Source organism: Bufo gargarizans, chromosome 10 (genome assembly GCF_014858855.1).
Source record: "Bufo gargarizans isolate SCDJY-AF-19 chromosome 10, ASM1485885v1, whole genome shotgun sequence".
NCBI lineage: Eukaryota > Metazoa > Chordata > Amphibia > Anura > Bufonidae > Bufo > Bufo gargarizans.
Window position 1 is genome coordinate 52,447,835 of NC_058089.1, and position 18,848 is coordinate 52,466,682.

The 18,848-nt window shown below is 45.2% G+C and overlaps 1 protein-coding gene across 3 annotated transcripts in view; it reads right to left on the reverse strand.

The window, feature by feature from the left end:
* The window catches only part of ELP4 (elongator acetyltransferase complex subunit 4), a 242,131-nt gene that overhangs the window by 182,979 nt on the left and 40,304 nt on the right, over positions 1-18,848 (reverse strand). For all 3 annotated transcript variants that reach the window (XM_044270248.1, XM_044270250.1, XM_044270249.1), the window contains exon 4: positions 9,765-9,893. In XM_044270248.1, the coding sequence (XP_044126183.1) occupies positions 9,765-9,893 (129 nt within the window). The remainder of the gene's footprint in view (positions 1-9,764; positions 9,894-18,848) is intronic.

An 18,848-nucleotide genomic window follows, 5' to 3' on the forward strand; every position in this document is an offset into this window, starting at 1 on the left:
TGTGAAAGTAGCCTTACCAAGTAATATATTGGATAGCGGCTGTGATGAACGCGGTGCTACTGACCTAAGATGTGCTAAGACCTTTTCAAACAGCTGATTGGTGGGGGTGACGGGTGTCGGACCCCCGCTGATCTGATATTGATGAAACTCGGACAACTCCTGACATGTCTGTTTTAGTAACTCCTTGTATTCGCCATGTAACAACAATTTAGAAGCATCTATTCTTATGACTTCATGATCTACCATTCCTGTTTTATTCCTACTAGAAGTTATAAATTAATTGCTAGTAGTCTGCAATGAAGGTCCAGATGGGTGTTACCAGTTGGTGATGTGTCTCTTCACAGTCCGACATTATCCAATCAGTGCTGCCAGTGTCAGACTGTGCAGGGACAACCCCCCTCCTCCCCCACAACTGATAACAACTTATTGAAACTTTACTGCAGACTGCTGGCAATTCATTCATAACTCCTAGCAGGAATAATAGAGGAATGGAACAACAGAATCATGAGAGTAGACGTGGCAGAATTGCTATTGTATGGGTAGTGCAAGTAGTTACTAAAACAGACATCTCAGGAGAGCGATTTTTTGGGTTCACAATATTTGAATTCAATCCTTTGAACCCCAGCCGATCTGCTGTTTGAAGAGTCCGCAAGCACCTTGGATACGTTTATCGGTCACATGGCCTAGGCGCAGATCAGAACTGCAATACTAAGCACAGCCACTATCCAACGAGCGGCGCCGTGCTTGGTAAGCTGCGAGCCTCTTCAAGCAGCTGATCGGCCGGGGTACCAGGAGTTGGACCACCACTGATCTGATTTTGATGACCTCTCCTGAGGATAAGTCAACAATATTAAAAACCCAGACAACCCCTTTAAGCAAATATTTAAGGAACTTACAACTTTCAGTGGAGGAAATAAGTCTGTCTCCAAACTATGAAGTGAATGTAACAAAAATGCCAATAGCTCTTTAAGTAAGTGATGCTTCCATCGAGAAGTATGCACAAATGAGAATGGCCCTGGGACCTGTGTTAAGCATTCCCATTAGTACCGGTAAGCCTTAACGGTCTCTATGACTCAGCAGTCTCATTAAAGAAGTCTTAGGTGTCCTACCAAGACCCCTGTATTACCGCCGTGGTGCCTTGTGTAATTATTCGACTCTTCTTCAAGAAACTCATCCAAACTCTAATCTCTATGCTAAGCAGCTTGACCTTTCTTACACCGAATAGTCTCAGGTTACCAGCAGCCTCCCCGATGTCTCCTCCTGAAAATCCAAATGTTACCTGAAGCTTGACACACTGAGCAAATGAACTCTGTATCACCTCACCTGAAGTATATCGTTTAACTGTTCCATTGTCACCTATCTCACTGCCCGGGGCTCACCTTGTCTCCTCAGGTGTCAATCTCAGCTCCATCAAGGGAGCAATGACACAGTCAACTTTTTCGAAAAGTTATTTCATAGTTTGTGGTCGGGGACTGACCCTGAAGGATCACAAATAAGCCATGGTGTAAGTGGCCAAATATGCTGACATGTAGGGCGACTAACTGTGCATTATGCTTCAGTACGTCGAAGTCATGGACGGATGAAAGTTGACGTCTAAGTCCGTGCAGTCTTCCTAGTTCAGCGACCCTTAATGTGCTATGACGTAACTGGGACAAGAGGTCTTAATAGTGTTGATTCCAGGGAGGGCCGTAGTTCTCAGCCATTAGAAACTGCTGTCACGTATAGATTGACTTTGACAACCCAGGCTTAGTTTACCCGTTAAGGATGTTTTCTAAATATCTGTCCATCAAGTGAGACATCCATACTCCAAGAGCCATCAAATGGAGTATATTAGGGCTACATGAAACGTTGTTTGGAGGGATCAGTGGTGAAAGCCAACCTCAAACTCTACTGTGCGTTTAATATTCTGGTTTTAAAGTGATTATCCTACTATTTGGAGAAGGAGCTGGACTAACTCCATGACTCTTGGTACCTCGCTGATAAAAGTGTGTGACGAGGAGCGCCGAGGCCTCTTCATTGCATACACTAGTGTGTATATATACATGACATACTGAGACACAGTCGAGTCACATTATAATGACCATCAGCTAATATCCAGAAAAAAACACTGTGTGCAGCATGGACAGCAGCTAGACGGACTGGGAGTGACTCAATAAGGTCCTGGAAGGTGGTCACAGGTATCTGGACTGCAGTGCATCCCACAGCTGCTGGAGGGTGCATGGAGGAAGATCCATAGAGCAAACACAATGATCGAGATAGTTCCACAGATGCTCAATTGGGTTCAAGTCTGGGGAATTAGGGGGGCAGGGTAGTACTTGGAAGTCTTGGTCATGTTCTTCCAACCAATGTCAGACATTTCTAGCCATGTAACATGTACCATTGTCCTGCTGGAAGATCCCATCCACCCCAGGGAAGACATGGGTGTATGTGATCTGCAAGGATGGGCTCAACCCAAATCGATTGAGAGTGCCTTCCACATGGATGAGTGGGCCCAGAGAATGTCACAAAAACCTTCCCCAGACAATAACACTGATCCCACCAGCTTGTGTTCTTGCAGTAGTGGTTGCAGGATGTTTGTTCTCTGATGCTTCTTTTCTGACACACCAACGTCCATCCGTTCCATGAAGCAGAAAACGTGACTCATCGGAGAAGACTAACCCTTTGCTAATCAGCGGAGGTCCAATGCAGATACTGCCATAAAAATGTGAGCTTTATTTGGAAATGCAGCTCTGTTAGCAGAGGTGCAGTGAACGTCCATCTGCTTCAGAGGCCTATATGCAGAAGGGTTCGCTGAACTGTTGTTTTAGACAGACGTCTGGTAGCCTCCTGGTTCATTCTGGCGGTGAGCTGCTCCACTGTATCGTGTTGGTCCGAACCAAACGCACTTTCGTAGCTGATGTTCACCTCTTACATCAATGACACGTTGCGCTCTGCAGTTTTCACGTCGCTTCTTCACAATGGTGCCATTTGTCAGGTCACCATACACTTTCATCGCAGTAGCACGAGAACAGTTCACACTGCACAGCTTCAGAAATCCTGCCACCCTTGGCCTGAAGGCCAAAAATCATCTCTCCAGTCCCTTCATCAGACAGTTACACATCTTGTGTAATTAACTTTAATAGGGAACGGTGCGTCCCGCCAAAACACGTTACAGGGACAACAATGAAGTAGATATCTTCTATTTTTATATCGGGGTGTCCTTGAGGTAGTGGCGATTCACAGTTCCCATTTTTGTCTACCATTAATGATCTGATATTGATGACCTATTCTAAGACCCTGGAAAACCAGTTTAAAGGGCAGTGTTGAGTAAATCAGGTTTATGAACCGGGTTCACTTGAAAACTTCTTTAACAATATAGTCTCCGACCAACTGTAAAATGTATGGGCTCTGCAGAAGTCAGTGAGAACTTGCGGCAAATATCGCGAGACCAATGACAAAGTTGTAGGTAGGTGGATCGTCCTTAAAAATGATTTTAGGGATTTAGGTCACAAGCTTAGGTCAAGGACCTCAAAAGGTAGTGTTTTCCGAAATACTACCTGTACCACGAGCCGCACAAGAAAGGCAGTGGGAGATTAGGGAGGTTAACAAGTGGCTCAAGAACTGGTGTAGGAAGAAGGGGTTTGGGTTCCTGGAGAACTGGGCCGACTTCTCTGTCGGCTACAGGCTCTATCTATAGTTTATTATAAACCACCTAATATACCAGAGTCCACAGAAAATCTACTAAACGAGATCGACGAGGCGGAAAATCATAATGAGGTGGTTATTATGGAGGTTTCAACTACCCAGATATAGACTGGGAAACTGAAACTTGTATATCTCATAAAGGAAACAGGTTCTTGGCAATAACCAAAGACAATTACCTTTCCCAATTGGTTTAGGATCCGACTAGAGGGACGGCCATACTGGACTTAGTATTAACCAATAGACCTAACAGAACAACAGATGTGCAGGTTGGGGGACACCTGGGAAATAGTGACCATAAAGTAATAACCTTCCAATTGTCATTCAAAAGAGTGTTTCTTCAGGGAGGAACAAAAATACCACACTTCAAAAAAGCTAAATTTAGCCAACTAAGAGAGGCCATAAACTTAACTAACTGGGACAAAGTCCTCAAAAATAAAAATACAGCCACAAAATGGGATATTTTTAAAAGCATCCTAAAATCTAAGCTTATGGGAATAAAACCAATGAGGAAAATAAACTGTCAGATGAAATGAAAAGTAAATTCCCCATTAAAAGTGCCCTGTCTGACCCAGGAAGAAGTATAGCGGCGTCTTAAAAAGATTAAAATAGACAAATCGCCAGGACCAGATGGCATACACCACCGTATCCTAAGAGAATTAAGTAATGTCATAGCCAGACCCTTATTTCTGATATTCAAGGACTCTATACTGACAGGGAGTGTTCCATAGGATTGGCACATGGCAAATGTGGTGCCAATTTACAGAAAGAGTCCAAAAACAGAGCCGGTAAGTTTAATATCTGTCGTGGGTAAACTGTTTGAAAGTTTTCTAAGAGATGTTATCTTGGAGCACCTCAATGAAAATAAGCAAATAACACCATATTAGCATGGCTTCATGAGGGATCGGTCACGTCAAACTAATTTAATCAGTTTCTATGAGGAGGTAAGTTCTAGACTTGACAGCGGCGAATCAATGGATGTCGTATATCTGGACTTCTCCAAAGCATATGACACTGTACCGCATAAAAGGTTAGTATATAAAATGAGAATGCTCGGACTGGGAGAAAATGTCTGTATGTGGTTAAGTAACTGGCTCAGTAATAGAAAACAGAGGGTGGTTATTAATGGTACGCACTCAGATTGGGTCACTGTCACTAGTGGAGTACCTCAGTATTAATGATCTTGTAGAAGGCTTGCACAGTAAAATATAAATTTTTGCAGACGACACTAAACTGTGTAAAGTAATTAACACTGAAGTGGACAGTATACTACTACAGAGGGATCTGAATAGATTGGAGGCTTGGGCAGAGAGGTGGCAGATGAGGTTTAACACTGACAAATGTAAGTTTATGCACATGGGAGGGAATAATGCAAGTCACCCGTACATACTAAATGGTAAAACACTGGGTTACACTGGAAAAGGATCTAGCAATTTTAGTGAACAGCAAACTAAGCTGTAGCAACCAGTGTCAGGCAGCTGCTGCCAAGGCCAATAAGATAATGGGTTGCATCAAAAGGGGCATAGATGCCCGTGATGAGAACATAGTCCTACCACTTTACAAATCACTAGTCAGACCACACATGGAGTACTGTGTACAGTTCTGGGCTCCTGTGAACAAGGCAGACATAGCAGAGCTGGAGAGGGTACAGAGGAGGGCAAATAAAGTAATAACTGGAATGGGGGGGACAGTACAGTAATCACTGCGAAAGGTGCACCACAATGATTTACAACTGACAACACTGGCTAATCCCTCAGGCTGATGTTAAGAACTGAGACTTTAGCCAATGTATTCCTGTCAGGAACACATCGTAGTCTTTTTGCACCACTGTCAAGGTATCTCAGTGTGGCATGGGTCCTACCACTAGACTACCTGCGGTGTGTGAACACGGTCTGAGAGGTGCTAAGATACATCTTAGGCCCCTTGCAGACGAGCGTGTCCGGATTAGGTCCGGATGCGTCCCGATGCATTGTGGCAAACCCGTGAAAGTAGGAACGCAATTGCAGTCAGTTTTGACTGCGATTGCGTTCCGATGTTCAGTTTTTATCGCGCGGGTGCAATGTGTTTTGCATGCGCGTGATAAAAAACTGACTGTGGTACCCAGACCCGAACTTTTTCACAGAAGTTAAGGTTTGGGTTAGTTGTAGTGTAGATTGTATTATTTCCCCTTATAACATGGTTATAAGGGAAAATAATAGCATTCTGAATACAGAATGCATAGTACAGTAGGGCTGGAGGAGTAAAAAAAAAATAATAATAATAATTTACGGTAACTCACCTTAATCCACTTGTTCGCGCAGCCGGCATCTCTTCTTGTCTGTGAGGAATAGGACCTTTGATGACGTCACTACGCTCATCACATGGTCCGTCACATGATTCATCACTATGGTGATGGGTCATGTGACGAGCCATGTGATTAACGTAGTGACGTCATCAAAGGTCCTATTCTTCACAAAAGAAGACAGAAGAGATGCCGACTGCGCAAACAAGTGGATTAAAGTGAGATAAAAAAATAATAATCTTTTTTTTTAACCCCTCCAGCCCTATTGTACTATGCATTCTGTATTCAGAATGCTATTATTTCCCCTTATAACCATGTTATAAAGGAAAATAATAATGATCGGGTCCCCATCCCGATCGACACCTAGCAACCGTGCATGAAAATCACACTGCATCCGCACTTGCTTGCGGATGCTTGCGATTTTCACGCAACCCCATTCATTTCTATTGGGCCTGCGTTACGTGAAAAACGCATAAAGAGGAGCATGCTGCGATTTTCACGCAACGCACAAGTGATGCGTGAAAATCACCGCTCATGTGCACAGCCCCATAGAAATGAATGGGTCCGGATTTAGTGCGGGTGCAATGCGTTCACCTCACGCATTGCGCCGGTGCGGAAATCTCGCCCGTGTGAAAGGGGCCTTACAGCCAAGCTCCCACATACCTCCATAGGTATCTTAGCACCTCTAAGACCCTGTTCACACTCTGTAGGTAGTCTAGTGGTAGGACCCATGCCACGCTGAGATACCTTGACGGTGGTGCAAAAGGTCTCCGATGTGTTCCTGACTGGAATACATTGGCAAAAGTCTCAGCTCTTAACATCAGCTTGAGGCATTAGCCAGTGTTGTCAGTTGCTTATCATTGTGGTGCACCTTTCGCAGTGATTTATGTATTTTTATATTTGCATCCACACACAATTCCATCATGTGTAGGATGCCATTGTGGTGCATGTGGTCCGCTGCCGACATCCTCCATTGTATGCATTTTTGCTGCGGATTGCTGTTAGCAACGGATCACATGCGGAGGAATTGCTCCCCCGGTTATAAACACGCCACAGTGTTTGGGGTTTTTGAGCATTTCCTTCCATTCAGATCTCTCCCATCATCTATTTATCCCCAGGACTGTGACACTTCGTGTATTTGCATGAATTACAGTGATAAAATCCAAAGCTGAACTTGGCTTCGTTAATGAGGTACGATTGTGACACTGTAATTTATGTGAATAAACAAAGGGGGTCATTTACTAAGCTGAAATATTCTTAAATGAGGCGTATTTCAGGCACAGATGGCGGTGCAATGGTTAGTTGGGCCGCTATCGGCGACTTTGCCCACAAATTTAGACCTGGCGTGGGCGGGGAAAGGGACGGGCCAGCAGGCCTGCCTCATTTATAATTTTGTACTCCTGTTTTAGGCGTGGAAAATGGTCTGAATAAAAGACAGCTTTAGAACTGGTGCAGGATGTGCCAAAGTTATGGAGACGCCGGCGCCTCTTCATAACTTCTGCAGAACCGCCGCCAGCTCAGGGCTTTATTAAGAGCGGCATCTAAAATGCAGGTCTTAATAAATGTTCCCCCGAAGTGCCACGTCATAGACGCGAGCCGAAGCAAGTCTTGCGATATTTGCTGCAAGTTGGCAAAGACCTCCGGGAGCACATACATTTTACGGTAGGATGGAGGCTATATTGTTAACGAAGTTTAGAAACAAAGTTCGGATACAGCAATCCAAACCCGGTTCGCTGAACACTAGGTATGACCTATGATGGCTACTACCTCTCCACAGGATAAGTGTCCTCTGGTGAGGAATTTTGAGTAAAAACCTCAGTGAGGGACATTTATCAAGGCCTATACGTCAAAAAGGGGTGTGGCTTTGCGCCACCGCATTTACTATAAGGCCTCATGCACACAACCGTTGTGTGTATCCGTGTCCGCTGTTCCGTTTTCCGTGATTTTCTGCGGACCCATTGACTTTCAATGGGTCAGTTGAAAACTCAGAAAATGCACCGTTTGTCATCCGTGATCCGTGTTTCCTGTCCATCAAAAAAAATATGACCTGTCCTATTTTTTTGACGGACAACGGTTCACGGACCCATTCAAGTCAATAGGTCCTTGAAAAAACACGGAGGCACACAAGATTGTCATCCGCATCCGTGATCCGTGTCCGTCTGCATACAGCTTTTTCAGTAAATTCTAACACAGAGGCGTTCCCATGGCCGCTTCAGAGAGGGAGGGAGGGGGGCCGCACTGGCCACCAATGAATTAAAAACTGGGGAGGGAGGGGGGTCTGGCCCCTGCTGCCTGGCAGCACCCGATCTCTTACAGGGGGCTATGATATGCACAATTAACCCCTCAGGTGTGGCACCTGAGGGGTTAATTGTGCTGATCACAGCCCCCTGTAAGAGATCTGGTGCTGCCAGGCAGGAGGGGGCAGTCATGTACACAGTCCTTAGTATATTCTAACTTGAAGCGTCCCCATCACCATGGGAACGCCTCTGTGTTAGAATATACTGTCGGATCTGAGTTTTCACGATGTAACTCAAATCCGATGATATATTCTAACATAGAGGCGTTCCCATGGTGATGGGGACGCTTCAAGTTAAAATATACCATCAGATTGGAGAAAACTCCGATAGGGACTCCTGACTTTACATTGAAAGTCAATGGGGGACGGATCCGTTTGCAATTGCACCATATTGTGTCAACGTCAAACGGATCCCTCCCCTTGACTTGCATTGTAAGTCAGGACGGATTCGTTTGGCTCCGCACGGCCAGGTGGACATCAAAACGACTTTTTTTTTAACTTTCCTTCATGTCTGGTGATCCTCCAAAAATCACGGAAGACACACGGAAGAAAAAACGGACACGGATCACGGAACAATGGAACCCCGTTTTGCGGACCGTGAAAAAATACTGTCGTGTGCATGAGGCCTCAGTATCGCCAGAAAGTGGCGAAAGTAATAGCTGAAGTCTATGCTACCCTGTAGCTGGCGTAGACTTCAGTGTTTGGCGCATGGCAGGGCAGAGATGAGCCGGATTTGTTAACAGGCTTCTACCTCTTAACAACTCGGGCGCATCTCACGCCAACGCAGGGAGATCAAAACTGGCGGATGCATACCCCAGTCTTGATATATCTCCCCCAGTGTGTTTATGGGGGAATAGGCCAACCCTCATTAAGTTAGCCATGGAGGATTTGCCAATGACCCCAGTGACTTTTTTGCAGCTAAGCTGCAGTTCCAGAGAAAACCCATGGACAGGTGAGGCGCTGTTTCTGGAAGAAAGCAGCTATGCTTTCTAATCCTGTTGAACCCCTCACCTCACTAGAAGAAGAGAGGTGCTGTGGCCCCTGTTTGAACTGAGCAGGGGTCAAGCATGTGTACTGCTCCATGCAAACTCCTGGAAATAGCCAAGCTCTGTAACTCTGCTATCTTCGGCAGTCCCATGATCTTTGGAAGGAGCGGTAGTGTGCATGCTTGACTGCGGCTCCATTCAAATAGGGGACTCAAGACCCCCATTCTTGTGATCCTGAGGTTAGGTGATAGGTTGTCATTTAGGGACAACCCAATTTAAACATTTTCTACAGGATTAGAAAACCATGGCCGCTTTCTTCCCAAAACAGCACCACACTTGTCCACAGGTTGTCTCTAGAACTGCAGCCCAGTGAAGTGAATGGAGTCAACGGTAAGTCCTCCAGAGCCAACACATGAGGCATCTGAATGGAGGACACCCCATTTCCCCACAAGCACACACTTTTAACACAAAACTCCTCAGAGCATCTGAAAACCAGTTTACTCAACCTCAAAAGCAGTACCTCCAATTTCGGAAGGTTCTGGTAGCGCCATGCTATCTTCATTGTGTCTTCTGCTGATCTGAGACCTTCTGTGACCCTTGCTTTATCGTCCTGCCGTGGTATTTCATCTGTAAGAGGTGCTGGAAGGTCCTTAAAAGAATAAGAAAGCACGTTACAAAAAAAATGGTAGCATGAAATGTATCCCTAAGATGGACAGGAACCAATAACAGGAGATTAGTGGACAGATCCGTCCACCAACCAAATCCAAAGCCTGGCGAGGTGACCCCTCAGAAAAGGATTTACCCCAAGTGTCAATCTCGATCTCCTCTTTAGCAGTGGTTTCTATTTGCTGGGCAATTGTCTGGATTCTGAAATTCCTGGTGGGCTAGTACCTGAATGCTCCAAAAGTTAAAGTAAATGCCCCCCCTTGAGCATCCTCTGTATTTTGAAACAAAATAGGTCCAATATTCTGGTTAATTAATTTAACACTTTGAAGACCGGGTAATTTTCTGGGTTTTTTTTCGTTTTCATTTTTTACTCCCAGCCCTCCCAAAGCTTTAAAGAGGACCTTTTATCGGTCCAAACATTGTAAGATAACTATCAGGCTGGGTAGAGCGGCGCCCCGGGATCTCACTGCACTTTACTATTATTCCGGGGCGCCGCTTCGTTCTCCCGCTATGTCACCTGGTATTTTCGCTGACTTGGTTATACTGGGAGGAGTCTGCCCTTTTTCTCCCTGGGCGTTCCTTCTCCCAGGCTGTAGCGCTGTCCAATCACAGCACAGAGCTCACAGCCCGGGGGGGCGACTCCCAGTCTGTGAGCTCTGTGCTGCGATTGGACAGCGCTACAGCCTGGGAGAAGGAACGCCCAGGGAGAAACAGGGCAGACTCCGCCTAGTATTACCAAGTCAGCGAAAATACCGGGGGACATAGTGGGAGAACGGAGCGGCGCCCCGGAATAATAGTAAGTGCAATGAGATCCCGGGGCGCCGCTCTACCCAGCCTGACCCAGTCATCTTACAATGTTTGGACCTATGTCAACCATAGGACAACCCCTTTAACCATGTCCATATCAGTGGTCAACCATAGTTTCTATATACCATGTTTTTCGCCCTATAAGACTAGGTTTTAGAGGAGGAAAATAATAATATATATATATTTCAGCAGATCTCAGCTCAGACTCCCAATGTTAATCAGACCTCAAATCAGACCCAAAAAAATAATCAACCCACCTCTCCTGTTCCAGACACTGCCACTGCTCCCGAGATCCAGCACGCTTTATGCAGCGCTGTGCCCCGACATCTCACAGAGTGAGGTTACAGAGCGACAGCGTCAGCAGACGAAGACCAGGGAGCGGCGAGTACAGAGCCAGCACAAGGAGTGAAGCATTCACCGTTCCCTGGTACTACTGTACTAAAGAGTACTTCCATAATGGAAGCGCTCATTACTATTTGCTCTATAAGACGCACTGACATTTTCCACCACTTTTGGATTTTTTAAAATGTGCATCTTATAGGGTGAAAAATATGGCATTCTCCACACTGTAATGTACCTTCATTTCTACCCTTCTGCCTAGCCTGTCAGTCTTCACTGCAGTTCTCAAATTTTACTCAAGAACGAGTCTGCATGGCTGAAATCTAAGCAGGCTTCACGCAACAGCTATAAACTGTCAAAGTAATAAATAACACATAAACATGTTTCAGTTGTAGCCACTTATATATATATATTTTAGAGAGGGCAAGTGGCCTCACAACCTATGCAAAAAAAAAGCACAATTCAAATAGCCTACAGCTGTCACATAAACATCAATATCATCCACAACCCCAACTAATAGCCTCTCGTGAATCATGGGGATGATTAGTTGTAGCAGATGAAGGGTAATGATCGGGGTAAGTCCTTTGCATTTGTATTTCATAATTAAACACTTGCATAATACTATGCGGTTATTAATGTCTTCCCTGAATGCAAAGCTAAACCCGGGCCTCTATTTTGATTAATATATAACCATTTTCATAGAAGACGACAAGAAATTTATGGTATTTAAGCTTTCAAAAATTACCCAAGCAGTAACAATCATAAAACCGCTACCCGAGCATTAGGAAAAATGCAGCTGAAGAACAGGTCGTTAACGTAATCTATTATTTTAAAGAGCAAAACATCTTATTCAATTATATCTCAGTGGGATACGGGGAGGTATTTTTTTTTCCCGTTATGAGTATGATTGTAGAATAGAATGAATATTGTATACGATGAGTCAAAGCAACACACAGAAATATATATATATTTTTAAATGATTAACTATTTCTATAAGGAAAATTATGTAAAGGGAAATACCCATCGCTAGGACATGCTACCAATGTCACATAGGTGCGGGTCCCACCATGGGCTTAGAAAGTGAAGGTCAGTGGACACTGCGCATGCGCTCCTTCTTTGGGAGAGCCTTAGACTATTTTTAGAAGTCCCATAAAAGTGAATGGCAAGTGTGGCCCGATTCACTTATTTGGGGATGCCGGATATAGCCAAGGCAGTGCGATTTGCCATGAATGTCCGGATGGGACGACCCCTTTTTGCCCAGTTTAGTACGGCAGCCTGTTCTTTTTTTTTTTTTTGGCTGTTCTCCCGCCTTCTACCACGGGTAACTGCAATGTGCGGCAAATTAAAAGTCATCTTTAAACACCTTATTAATGTAATTAAGTGGTTTTCATGTATTAGCGCGGTGAATAAAGAGTACATGTCTACTTTCTATGCGCGTGCTTTAATTCTAACCTTATCTAATAATTATTGTGCTTGCCTTTTAGCAATGCAATTAGTCTGATGAGCCACAGTCGGTTTTGGCGGCTTACCTTGACTCTCACAGCCCGCTGTCTGCTTCACAAGGCGCAGTACGACGTTGTGTGCCATATTTCTAGCCGTAGTGCCCTCTACACCTGACGACATGGCTCATGTTACACATATGGGGGTTGGGTGTCTAGAAAATGCCTTGGGTCCTGGGTTCGAATCCAGCCAAGGACAACATCTGCATTGAGTTTGTATGTTCGCCCCGTGTTTGCGTGGGTTTTCTCCTACACTCCATACGGGGAGATTTGTCAAGACCGATGCTTTCAGCGCCAGTCTTGATAACCCCCGCGCTGCTGGAGGATGCGCCTCATTTATGATGAGGCGCAGGCCTGGTCACAAATTAGATGCATCCTCCTGCAGTCCATGCACTTAGGCTACTTTCACACCTCCAGTTTTAATTCCAGCAGAGAATAGCCTGCCGGAGGCGGACGGTAAGTCCGCCAGCCCCATTGGGTATAATGGGGTCCAGCAGAGATCCATACATATTCCGGCATGGTGCGGTTTGTGTCCGGTCGATTCTCCGCTTGTCTGCCAGAACAGCCATGCCGGAGTGTCACACTGGAGGTGTGAAAAGCAGCCTTAAACAGAAATCTACAATGGCTGAGAGCTGCCATAGAGTTCTGGCAGAAAACCGGTGTAAATGAAGATAAATTTGTCTCGGCTTTCCCACCCTTACCACACACCCTTTACCCGCGCGGGCGGGGTAAAAAGAGGCACTTTAAAAATGTTGCATTTAAAAAGACACAAACACACAGCTTGCAACTTTTTAAAGCTATTTTTCTGGCCCAAGGGAGATGATAAACGTCCCCCCATGCTGTTAAAGGGAACCCGTCATCAACTTTATGCTGCCCATACTAACGGCAGGATAAAGTAGAGACAGGCGAGTCGATTTCAGCGGTCTGTAATTTATAAGTTAAAAGTAAGTAGTTGCTGAGAACCAACATCACAATCATTGCAGACTGGGCCTGGAAAAGAGTCCCAGCCACCTGAGAAGAGTCCTGGTTATTCATAAATTCTTGCTCTCCTGCTGATGGCTGACAGTCTTCTACTTAGTTTTCTCTCTTTCTCTCTAGGAGAGAACTGCCAATAATCAGCAGATGGGCAGGAGAGCAGGAGATTAGGAATAACCAGGACTCTTCTCAGGTAGATGTGACTCTTTTCCAGGCCTGGGCTGCAATGATTATGATGCTGGTTCTCAGCAACCACTTAGCTCACGTGTGATACACCGCTGACATCAGCATGTCTATCACTATTTTATGCTGCCCTCAGTGAGGTCAGCATAAAGTTGATGACGGGTTCCCTTTAAGGAACCCCATTGGGGACAGCGTGATGATAATCTCTGTACAGAATATGTCAGGGCTATATAAGTGAGTGCTTTGCAGCGCTGGGTCCTGAGTTCGAATCTGATCAGGGACAACATCCGCATGGAGTTTGTATGTTCTCCATGTGTTTGTGTAGGTTTCCTCTGGCAATAATATTAACATTAAATATTCCATGTGCATTTTTATATCTTGAAGCTCTGAAGCAGACCGGTCGCCATTTTCTCTGATATAAAAGAAACAAGATACAATGGTCGCCTCCATCTGGGGACGATCGGGGCCTATTTTGTTGCTTACGTAAATGAGGCTTGTATACAGAAGAGTCCCCCGCCTGTACTCAACTGGTAAGGCCTCATGTACGCAACCGTATCCGTTTCGCGGTCGGTAAATCTTGGATACCAGCGGCGTGCATCCTGTATTTTCCCCTTCCGCATGGCCCTGCCCTATGTTAGAAATGCCTGTTCTAGTCCGCCAAACGGACAAGAATAGGACATGTTCTAATTTTTTTGTGAGGCCGTGGAACGAACATATACATTATTAACAATTATTTTAATTTTTAGTCAACAAGATTTTTTAAAATTCTGTTTTCGGGGACATTTATTTACTGTAGCACATATACACAAACCAAATGCTGCAGCGCTGTACGCAGACTATCCTTACTCACATCAGCGCAATGGCGCTCACAATCTGCTTTCCGCATCTCTCACACACTAGGGCCAATTGTATATATAGAATTAGTGAATGTTTTTGAAGAGTAGGAGGAAACCGGAGAACCTACAGGGACCCACCTGAACACCGCGGGAACGCTCCAGCTCCATGCACATGTTGCCCTCGGTCAGATGCAACCGCAGGACTCCAGTGATGCAAGGCACCAGTGCTAACCACTGAGTCACCACTATATAACGCGCTTTAATGGCGGTGTCAGTCGCTGCCCTAGACTGTAAGCTCTTTCACAGGTTAACCCCTTCTACACAATCTACTAATGCTCTCTAGCGTTACCAACTGATCCAGTTAATTACCTAAGGTCCCTTTCAGACGAGCAATCTTTCTGTCCTGGTTCTTTCTGAGTTTAAAATAAAAAGCACCCAGACTTAGCGCTCATGCACACGACCGTATGTATTTGGAGGTCCGCAAAACACTGATCCGCCAAAAAAAACAAAAAAAAAACGGATGTCATCTGTTCTTTTTGCAAATCCATTGTAACAATGCCTGCCATTATCTGCAAAACAGACAACAATAGGGCATGTTCTATTTTTTGGCGGGAACGGGCATGCGGACACGGAATTCACACGGCGTAATTTCTGCATTTTTTTTTAAGCCTCATTGAAGTGAATGGTTCCACATACGGATCTGTAAAATAATGGAACTGAAACGGTAAAAAAAACATGTTCGCGTGCACAAGCCCTTAAAGCGGTCAGGATAAATCATTAATTTCATAGTGGTGGAGATCCAACTCTTGATACCCCTGGTGGTCAGCTGTTTTAAAGGGGCTGCGATGCTAGTGGGAGAGCTGCGTCCTCTTCAGCGTTTACCTGCAGGCCGTCTACATTGTAGTGGCGGTGCAGTGTAATTACAGCTCCCTCTACCATTCACTTGAAGGGGACACACAGCTGTAATTACACTGCTCCGCCACTACAATGTAGACGGCCTGCAGGTAAACGCTGAAGAGGACGCAGCTCTTCAACTAGCATCGCAGCCCCTTTAAAACAGCTGACCACCGGGGGTATCAAGAGTTGGATCTCCACCACTATGAAATCGATGATTTATCCTGAGGATAGGTAATCAATTCCACAAAAAAAAAAAACGGAACATCCCTTTAGGGCCTCCTGCACACGAACGTGTGCTGCCCGTTGCCGTATTGCAGATCCGCATTACACGGGCGTCGTTCCGTAGGCATTCCGCATCAGGGATGGAGACCCATTTACTTCAATAGGTGCACAAACCCGGAGATGTGGAATGGTGCGGAACGGAAACAGGCAACAGAATCCTACGGAGTGCTTCCGTGGGGTTTCGTCCCGTACTTCCGTTACGCAAAAAGATAGAACATGTCCGCGATCCGCTGCGGCTGCCCCACGGTCGGTGTTTGAGCATTGCGGCCTGCAACTTGCAGGCCGCAGCATGGCCACGGGGCGCACACGTTCAAGTACAGGAGGCCTAACAGTAACCCATAAAAACTCAAAGGGCCAAATTTATCATGACTCTGACAGCTCACTCCACTTTCACATATGGCTAAAGTCAGTTTTAGCCAAGTCAGATTTATGATCGGCCCTTTAAGATTGTAATAAATGTGGTTTGACGGTAGCAGTTTATCTGTCAGTAAGCAGCTTTACAAAAGTCGCACATCTTTACGAAAAAGTCGCACGTCTTTACGAAAAAGTCGCATGTTCTATTAAAAAGTCTCATAAGATAAGCATGGTCCTCACTGGAGTGAAATTGCGCAATTTTTTGCGACTTTTTTGCGACTTTTTAAATAGTCTCAATAGTAAATCTGTCTAGAGATTAATTTACATAAGAAAACACGCCCACTTTCAGAAAACTGGCGAGCATAGTGCAGAGCAGAAAAAAGTCGCAAATTTTAGCGCAGTTTTAGTGATTGCGCAAAAATTTGCGACTTTTTCACTCCATTATTCTGACTTGAGCTAATGATAAATCTGGCCCAAAGGGTGCATTCAGAGAGGCGGTCTTCCACTTGGACAATAGGTCTGCGAAAAGAAAATTGCAGCACATTATCTTTTGGTCGATTATCCCACAAGACTCACGCATTCAAGAGACTGGGTCGGCGGCAGGAATATTGGACTACAATATCCATGTGCAATCCATTTAAAAAATGCTAATGTTCTTCTGAAAGGAGCCTCTGGGGTCATTCAGACAAGAGATGTAAAATTCACCCTCGTTCTGACCACTAAATATGGATAATTTTCCATCCGTATTGAAACAGAATTGTCTCCGACGCGTTTTGTTTGTCCATGTGGCATCACTATGTCATCCATTTTTCACAACCATCTAAAAAATGAAGACTGCATCCTGCAATGTTCTCTGAATGGACTGATGGCCTGTGGACATGTGAATTGGTGCACTGACCATGATGTGTCAGCGTTCAGTCCGTGCGCTGCACCTTCCACCCTCGGACAGCACACAGACCTGAAAATCGCCTGCCTGAATGAGCCCTGGCAGTGATACTGCACAACCTGTACGTCCCTGCAATACAATTAGGGTTCATCCACACGAGCATGTGTGCCTAGTGCCCGTGCTGTAGGCCGCAAATAGATGTCCGCAACGCACGGGCCCCGTCCGTGTGCCCACTGTGTGTGGATCCGGACTCATTGACTTCAATAAGTCCGCGATCTGCAAGAGACGGTCCGCACCGCAAAAAAATAAAAAAGGACGTGTTCTATATTTTTTTTTGCGGTGTGGAGTCACAGTCCGAAATACCACAGAAGTGCTTCGTAGTGATTCCAATCCCTGCTTCCGCTGCGTATCTTGATTATCGCGGAACCCATTTAAGGCAATTGGTCCGCACCCGTGATACGGAGTGAACATGGCTGGTACCCGTATGTTGCAGACCCGCTGCTTGTGGTCTGCAATACGGGCACGGGGCACTCGCATGCATGAGACCTTACACGCTGCGTAAGATAAAAGGGACCAGTGCCCCAGGTGTGTTGTTCTTTCCGACATTGCGGGTAATCCAGTGTCCTCCCCGCAACATCTGCAGGACGCCAAGAATGCAGATATCTGCTTATCTCACTTACACAATGGTGGTGACCTGATCATTACCAGGGATCGCAGCTAAGCTAACTCCCCCGCTGGCCATTGTTTGATGTTGGGCTGATGCCGTCATGAGGAGCACACCTGTTGCTGTCACCGCTCTCTGGGCCACTGCTGCTTAAAACCTGGTCATTTACACTAGGGAATTCCCAAGTGTGGGTTAACCATCTCACATCTATGATGTATAAGACCATCCCTAAGTAATGTGGATCGTAACTACTGAGGAAGTTAACGGGTCCTCTCCCCCACCGTACCGTGGAGATCATACAAAAGTGCAGGGGTGTCAACAAGTATAACTGATTAAGAGAGCGAGTCTAGAAATTTTGAAATATTAGAGAATTGCTCATTGGGCTTCTCATGCAACTTTTTTATTTTTACTTTGCAATCTTTACATCGGCGCAGAGGACGGAAAACAACCCCGAGTATGGCAGCCATGGGCCCATATCCTTGAAAAGATGGCGCACATTTACTAAGGTCCTTGTGCCAGAAATATGGAATATCTTCAGACTTCTTTTCGGTGCACATCAATTTAGACAAAAGTACTACTAATTTGCACCAAAGAGAACAGATGGTTGCACTTTGCTAGATATTTTCCAAAAATAAATTCACCAGATTTAGTACAGCCAGGTGTGTGCTAGTTTTTCAGGCACAAAGTAATCACCTGTCAGAGGGGTAAATTTCTCAATTTCTGCACTATAGAATTTGGGATTCCAAAAGTACAACTTTTTGGGCTTATTTGCAAGAAGGAAAAATAATTAAACATTTTCATTTTTACACAAGTCAATCCAGTTAAGAAAAGCAGGTGGGAAAGTGGTTAGCCTGTTCAGCTGACTTAAAGGGGTATTCCGGTTATATCACGTTATCCCCTATCCACAGGGATAAAGGCCCCCAATGAGAAGCTGAAAAAGGGGGGGGGGGGGGCGAGACGGCCCCTTTAAAAGTGCACCACATTTACCAAACATTGTGCAAAATCTGATAAATTTTGTGCAAATTACAGCAACGCGCTGACTATGAAAATGTCCTCGTGATAAATTCTCCTCCCCTAAAAGTTGACTGAAACTGTCTAAGGCCTCATGCACACGACCGTTGTGTGCATCCGTGGCCGTTGTGCCGTTTTCCGTTTTTTTTTTCGCGGACCCATTGACTTTCAATGGGTCTGTGGAAAAATCGGAAAATGCACCGTT